At 36.2% G+C, this 8,593-nt stretch overlaps 1 protein-coding gene across 1 annotated transcript; it reads left to right on the plus strand.

Annotated features, from left to right (window-relative positions):
- LOC109229557 (ethylene-responsive transcription factor ERF054-like) lies at window positions 388–2,439 on the plus strand. Its single transcript, XM_019395037.1, has one exon. The coding sequence runs from the start codon at window positions 724–726 to the stop codon at window positions 1,891–1,893; it is 1,170 nt and encodes a 389-aa protein (XP_019250582.1). The 5' UTR covers window positions 388–723; the 3' UTR covers window positions 1,894–2,439.

An 8,593-nucleotide genomic window follows, 5' to 3' on the forward strand; every position in this document is an offset into this window, starting at 1 on the left:
ACACTCTAACACTTGTCCCGAAAAGTTCTTCCCCTAAACAAGACTCCCTAACATTGTGGATGTTACTGAAAAAGAAGAAGAATCCTCAATTTATAGAAGTCCAAACAATTTCCTACAAGAAAGGGGACAAACCAAATATTTAAGGAGGGACTATAGTTTTACAAAAAAAAGAAAAGAAAAAAGAAAGGGGATATAGTGGAAGGAAGACAGTTGAAGAAGGTTGGAGTGGAAGCAACGGAAATAGAGAAAAGAAGAAGCCGCGTGGGTCCAATCCAAATAAGCCCACAGACCAAACTTAGGAGTTTGGATTTGGATGTTTCTACACTCGTTTTCATTCGCCCCCCACTCTCTTATATTTATTCTCATTTCCCTTTCTCTCACAAATCAACTTCCCCTTCTTTTACGCACCTTCATTTTCACAATTTGGATTTTTCTTCTCTCTTTACTCGACGCCGCTCGCTCGCGCTCTCTCTCTTTCTCTTGCCTACATTTTGCGATGGTTTGTTCACCAATTCAGCTCTTTCTTTCCTCTGTTTTCTCTTAGTTTCAGACCATATCAGACCACTTTTTTGCTTTTTCAACCAAATTAAGATCTTAGTATTGAGTTTTTCAAACCATCTCTAATTAATTCTTCATTCACTTTGAACTCAAGAGAGCGAGTGGCAAAATCGTGCAATTGAAGAGGATTACGGCAAATCAAGAAGAGCTAGTATTAGAGAAGAAATGGATTGTGATAATAAAGGCAGGGATTTTGATGATAATACCTTTGAAAGGCAACAAAGGAGGCCAGAAGCTTCCATTTCCCAAAGACGTTTCAAGAAAATCAGAAGTCCCGAACGCCAATACAGCTATTCTCAATCTTCTTCTTACTCTCACCAACAGCTTTCACAATCCTCTCTTCCTTATAATAATCCCATATCTATGTCATTTCCTCCTCCTCCCTCCTCAAAGCTTGTTTTTCCTTTTTCTTTTGACGCAACACAACAGTCAACAGAAAATTTATATCAAATCAGACCAAACACAACTCCTCTGTTTCCCCCCCAGTATCAAAATCAGCAGCAAATGATCTCATTTTCACCTCAACAATGCCCTTACCCTCCCTATTTTGCAGGACAATCACAGAATCAGCAGCAACTGTTGCAGTACTGGAATGAAACGCTAAATTTAAGTCCGAGGGGAAGAATGATGATGATGAGCAGATTAGGGCAAGATAGTAAGGGTTTGTTTAGGCCGCAATTGCAACCTATTAATACGACGAAGCTTTACAGAGGAGTGAGACAGAGACATTGGGGTAAATGGGTTGCTGAAATTCGTCTTCCTCGAAATCGGACTCGTCTTTGGCTTGGTACTTTTGATACAGCTGAAGATGCAGCTATGGCTTATGATCGCGAGGCGTTTAAGCTTAGAGGAGAGAATGCTAAGCTCAATTTCCCTGAACTATTTCTTGGTAAAGACAGAGAGGGACCGTCGATAGAAAGTGTTGAATCAAAGCAGCCTGATCAAGAATCAGAAAGCCTTCAGTTGGAACCTTTAAATATAGAGTTACTACCTCCGCCCCCGCCACCACCTGAAGTTGACAATCAAGACGAGGACTCGGGAATAGGATCGAGCGAGGTGACTGCTTGTGATGAAGTTCAAGGTGTATCATTACAATCAACTGAATTGGTATGGGGTGAAAATGAAATGGCTGAGGCTTGGTTTAATGCAATACCAGCAGGTTGGGGTCCAGGAAGTCCAGTTTGGGATGATTTAGACACAAATAATAACTTCATTTTTCCTCCTAATTTTCACTTTGGGAATGTTCATACTCATAATTCTGATCCTCACAATCAGCATATTCATGATAATACTGATCCATCTTCGCCTTCTTGTCCTATGAGACCTTTCTTTTGAAAATGTTCCACACTTGTCATACATATATAGGTGTTTTTCACGCGTTGGCCATTGGAGATCTGTTTTTAAATGATTTCCTCGGATTTCTGGCTAAACCAGTGAGTTTATGTTGCATCTTTGTTCATCTCTTTTCCTATGGTTGCAGTTTTTAGCCTGCAATTAGGAAGATTTTAACTCTTTACTTGACTATCCCTTGCCCTTAGTTGTCATGTCCGCAAAATGGCTGCATATTTAAGGCCATTCTTGCAATGACAACTTTTCTTGTTTATTTCTTCGTGAGACAAATATATCAGTATTTAGTTGGTCATGTCCTTATATATTTTTGCATTGGCAGTGTTTGATTTAGTGTAGTAGGTTTGCCTTAGTACCAATGTCAAGAGAGACAGTTTTATGATCTACTCTTGACGGTCACAAGCTTAATTTTTGATTTGCGAGGATGGAGAAAATAGCTACACAAGTGTCTGTATGTATATGTTTGATCTATATGCTAGTATATATGTTGTTATTTATTGAAAGTATTAGTTCAGCATTTCCTCTTCTGTATTATTGAAAAGTCTTTTTTTTTTTGTAACAAGCAGAACATGATGTCCTGCAAAAGGGTGTTAAAATAATGCTGCCTCAACATATTCAAGAAACGCCATAAAAATCTAGCTTCATGCATGGCATTTTGGCTTTAATTAACAAAGCATCACTTTTGGTGTTTTGTTTGCTTTCTTCTTCCTCTATACTATAAATATAAATAATGATGGTGATGGAATTACATTCAAATATGCTAACCAGGTTTCGCCCACCACGTCTAATATCATTAGTATATGTGATATTGTGTACCGGATCGGAGGGAGTATAACATAGCTATAAACTTTTTTAACATATTAATCTATTTAAGAATGGAGCTTAAAACGTTAAATCTCAAAACACCATATATATCTACGCCTCTGCCTATCTACTTCTCTAAATCTTAAATCCAACTCCGTTGATAAACATCACTCAAGCATCTATTGCAAAGCAGCATATTTATTGGATTAGCCAAAAAATTAAAAGATAAAATAGTAAAAAAGAATGAAAAGTCAATCCATTTTATAATGTGTCGTTAGCACGCTTTTAATCCTCAATTATTTTGTTAATCCATAGAGTGGGGACCCAGTCGCCGGCCCATGAAATCATCTTAATTTCGCAGTTGGGACGTCACAACATCAATGCAGTCTGTGATGAGAAAATGATATGCTTAAAAATTGTCAACTAATAATATAATAAAAAAAACAAAAATATCCTAAATGCTGTGGTTACGTTAAGTGGTCCTAACTTAGAACTAAAGCATGCCAAACATTTCATGTCATGGAGCGGCTGCAGCCTTTATTATCTCCACAAAATAAAATTAATTTCCTTGCAATTTATTAATGACCTTATTACCTATATCAAGCTTGGCATTGTCCTTTTATTATATGTTTTTAAAATATGAATTTAATTTGTATACACTAACAATAAAAAATATGTCTACATCATTAGTGGTTTAACATGTTTTAGCAAGTAGTTACTTTATTTTTTAGGCTACTAATTTTATTTTATATGATCATTTACGCATAGTTATATTATTTAAATAACTTATATCAGTATATAGAAGTTAAGCTCTTTATAATATACCCAGACATTTAACATATGATTGTGTGCGTTTACAAGCGAGGACAAAACAAAATCCTAGGACCGGGCAATACAATTCTGAGTTTTAAAAACTTCTAGAGAGTTCAACAATCATCCATAAACATAGGACTATATTTTATTTAGATATTTGTTTGACTGTGTATTCATAGTGACATTTTTTTTATGATCACTGCATCTGACAAGAGAACCGTCGAGAGGAATTAATTAGAAACATTCCAAGTCCACATTATTGTGATTAAAAAAAATAGTGTTCAAAAGAACTTATTGTGCAAGGGAATTGTCTCAATTTCTGCATAGTAAAATGAAATAAGATCTAAATAGAAAGGTCCGACCCCAAAATAGCCTAGCGTTTGGTCATCTGAGAAGTCATCCTACCCCCGACAAATACCGTGCTATTTATATATCTTGCTCCTTTATAATTTTAAAATTAAGAAGGTGACCTTTTCAGATCTTTTATGTGTAAAAGATATATCTCCTACGTGTACAAATAATCTCACACGTGTAAAAAGAACAGTAGGGTCATAAAACTAATAAATTTGTACAGAACCACAAACTCAATTGACCCGATAACCCCAAAAATACTTGAGACCTATATAAAAGAGGAAAAAGAATGAAAGGGGAAATTAAGGCAAGCCAAATAATTTACTTCCTCCAACCCATTTTATATGACGTTCTCTTTTTAGGTTATTCCCCGGGGCGGCTCAATGGTAAAGTCACTCAAGCAACTGCTTGATGCCCCACATCTAGGGGGACTCAAATTTTTCTGATACTGTATTAAATAGATGTATCTGATTTAATGAATTTTTAAAAAAAAATTTAGTATATCAAAAAAAGTATATCTTTTATAAATAAGGAAACTATGGGACCGATAGAGATAATTTGGGAAAAAGAATAGTAACTTACGTGTGAATATATTTCTTGCCTCTTTTATATATTATCATTATTATCACAGGGCCCGCATTACTTTTATTACTTTCTCTTTAAACTGGTTTTTACTTAATCTTTTATATTCCTTTTAGCCTTTCCAGACTTTTAAGTCCACCGTCTCATAAAATATTCTGTCAAATATTATTGCAGAAAACAATTGCGAACTCTTTTTTTGACAAGATTTCCCGGCATTACACCAAAAATATTGAAACAGCAAAAGTAATATCAAGTTATCTATGACTATTTGTTAAACCAGATTCAATTGTTCTATACTTTTCTTATTACTTTGCATCTATATTTACTATTTTTTTGATATCTTTTGCTTGTAAGTATATGTATTATCTTTTTTAATTTATTAGAATTTTAATATGTCAATAAGAAAATATGAATCCTCATATTAAAAATGCCAAGAAAAGAGAGAAGAATTGAAACTTTAATACAATCTCCCAAAGTAGGAAGAATTTATGGTAGATAAACAAATCACTAATATAATTGAGCTAGAAGAGACACTACTAGAAATCCGGTAAAAAGCGACCACAAAAAGCGACCAAAGTTGGTCGCTTATAGGCCTAAAAGCGACCAAACATGCCTGGTCGCAATATTGCTGGTCCCTTTATTTTAGGGACCAAAAAACTTTGGTCTCTAAGGTAAAAGAACCAAATATTCCGGGTAAAGACTATAGCGACCAACTTTGTCGCTATATTATTTTAATAATATAATTTTGGCGACCAACGTTGGTCTCTAAATGTAAAATACTTTTTTATTTATTTATTATTAATCATAAAAAAGCGACCAACTTTGGTCTCTAATCCAAATATTATATTTTAAAATCTAGAAAATAGAGACCAAGGTTGGTCGCTTTTTTATTAATTTTTTTAATTTTTTTTAAAACTTAGCGACCAACTTTGGTCGCTAATATCAAGAATTTATTTTTTTTTTTTAAATATAAGCGACCATAGTTGGTCGCTATATTTCCAGAAATTATTTTTTTTAATGGAATAGCGACCAAGGTTGGTCGCTTTTTGAGAATTCTGGGTAAATAGCGACCAACTTTGGTCGCTATTGCCAGAAAATTATTTTTTTTAATAGAAAAGCGACCAAAAAGAGACCAAAGTTGGTCGCTTTTCTGGGTATTATTTTGGCAGAAACTGCCACTTTTGGCAGCTACACCACCTGCCAGTCATACCAAATCCCTATTACAAGCAACAACAACAACAATACCAACAACAACACAACAACAACAACAACAACACAAAAACAACATTAAAACCAACAAAGTTTGAAGTTCAATAGAACTACCACATTAAGCTAACCAAACTAAGTTAACTCTTATTACAACCCCAATAGAAAACCAATTCTATTTGTCTAGTTCAAAGCGTATAAAAGTCAATGAGTGTTTTGTACATCATTTGTGACGACCCAAAGGGTCATCACCTGTTTCCTCATTTGTTCCGTGCTTCTGAGGCCTTGAAAACCTCATTTTCTATCGCCACGATTTGCGTGCGCAGTCCGGGCGCGTAGCCGGAAAGCTTTTATGTTGAAATATGTGAATTCTGTGAAAAATTTGAAGAATTTTGATATTAATATGATTATAGTTGACTTTGGTCAACATTTTTGGTAAACGGACCCGGACCCGAGATTGGACGGTCCCGGAAGGTCCTTAGAAAATATGGGACTNCGTCGATCTCCCCATCTCCCTGGATAATTGACCCTAAGTACTTAAAACTTTCTCTCTTGAGGATGACCTGTGAGTCAAGCCTCACTTCCACATCCGCTTCCCCCATCACGTCGCTGAACTTACATTCCACATATTCCGTCTTAGTCCTACTCAACTTGAAACCTTTAGACTCCAGGGTCTGCCTCCATACCTCCAGTCTCCCATTAACACCGCCTCGAAAATAATAAAGAACATCACTAATTTAACTCTAACACGGATAAGGGAAATAAAAGCAGATTTCACCGTCAGTACATATCTAGTTGCAGGCGTGCAAACCGATCCCATTTCTCAATAATTAAATCTCGTGGTAGGCGTACCACCCGCTCCCATTTCATTAATCTCGTGGTGGGGTACCACTCGCTCCCATTTCGTTAAATCTACAGTTCTTCCAAATGAAATTTACTCCCACAAACGCAATAATTAATACGAATTCATAAGACAACAAGTACACAATAATTATGACTCACGGAAGAAAACAAATAATGACAAGTGGCAATTAATTATGGACTTTAAGGAGCAAATAGGCAATTTAACATTTAGTATGCTAAATTTCAAGTAGCAATTAAATCACATAAATATGTAGCAATTATAGCATAATTTCAAAGCATAATGTTGCGCAAGGATACCTCGAGCCAATAATAACAAGTAAAACAATAAAGGAAAATGCCAACATAAAAAATCTCAATAATAGTGGAATAAGACAATTAATACACTTGAACCGATAACAACAAGAAAATCAATAAATAGAAGTAAAGGACAACATAACTCAATTATCAGCAAAAATCAGGAAAATCAAAGACAAGTGCACGGCATCACCCTTCGTGCTTTTACTCTCGTCCTCACCAAGCAATTAGAATAATAAAATGTGCACGGCATCACCCTTCGTGCTTTTACTCTCTTTCCTCACATATAATCAATAGAATTGGCACGGAATGGTACATCGTGCGGCACGGCATCACCCTTCGTGCTTTACACTCTTTCCTCACAATAGCAAGCAATGCACGACATCACCCTTCGTGCTTTACACTCTTTCCTCACAATAAACAAACAATGCACGACATCACCCTTCGTGCTTTAACACTCTTCCTCACCCAAACAACAATCACAAACAAGGGGCAAGGGAATAAACAAAATAATAATATAAATCCCGGCAAGGGAACACAATAAAACAATTAAATCCCGACAAGGGTACAACTTCAATAATCTCAACGTCCCGGCAAGGGAAAATAATCAATAAGCAACAATATCCCGGCAAGGGAACAATTTAAATACTCTTTCTCATTCTTTCAATTTTATTTTATATCTCACTTTACCACTTGAGCCAATGCTCCAAAGGGTTTAATCATTTCATATAATTTAACATTTGTAATATAACTTGAGCCAATGCTCCTCGATGTTCATAGGTCACAAATTCCTTTCACAAGCTTTTCACAACAAATAGGAATCATCACCAAGGTAAGAGGAATACAACGAAATCAAGATATTCACAATTTAAAGACTCACGGTCATGCTAGACACCAACGTATAGATACTCGTCACCATGACTATACGTCGTACTCGACAATTACCACATAGCAAATAGGACTCAACTTGTGACGACCCAAAGGGTCATCACCTGTTTCCTCATTGATCCTGTGCTTCCAAAGCCTTGAAAATCTCATTTTTTACTTGCCTCGATTTGCGTGCGCAGTCCGGGCGCGTAACCGTAAAGCTTTTATGTTGAATTATGTGAATTCTGTGAAAAATTTGAAGAATTTTGATATTAAAATATTTAAGGTTGACTTCGGTCAACATTTTTGGTAAACGGACCCGGACCCGAGATTGGACGGTCCCGGAAGGTCCTTAGAAAAATATGGGACTCGGGCATGTGCCCGGAGTCGAATTCCGAGGTCTAGAGCCCGAGAAATGAATTTTTCTGTGAAATTGTTTTTCTGAAATTATTAAGGAAAATGGAAATGAAAATTGAGTAAAAGACTGTGGTATCGGGCTCGTATTTTGGTTCCGACGCCCGGCACAAGTCTTAGATATGTGTTAAGCGCTTTCTGTAATGTTTGGTCGAAATCGGACGTCGTTTGACGTGTTTCAGACCTAATTATCTAAAGTTGGAAGTTTATGAAGTTTGAAATAGAAATGATGAGTTTGAGGCTTGATTCAATGATTTTGATGTTATTTTGGCAATTTGATCGCTCGAGTAAGTTCGTAGGATATTTTTGAGCTAGTGTGTGTGATTGGTTAGGAGCCCCGAGGGCTCGGGAGTGAATTGGAGGTGGTTCGGTGTGTTTTTGCACTTAGATTGGTGGCAGATTTTTCTTCAATTTTTGCCCAGTGAATTCCTTCTTCGCGTTCGCAGCCTTAGGCTCGCGTTCGCATACCTTCCCCTGTTCCTTCTCCGCGTTC

The sequence above is a fragment of the Nicotiana attenuata genome, chromosome 7 (assembly GCF_001879085.1).
Source record: "Nicotiana attenuata strain UT chromosome 7, NIATTr2, whole genome shotgun sequence".
Classification (NCBI taxonomy): domain Eukaryota; kingdom Viridiplantae; phylum Streptophyta; class Magnoliopsida; order Solanales; family Solanaceae; genus Nicotiana; species Nicotiana attenuata.

Coding starts and splice junctions, on each gene's coding strand:
- LOC109229557 (XM_019395037.1), top strand. CDS start 724: ATGGATTGTGATAATAAAGGCAGGGATTTTGATGATAATACCTTTGAA.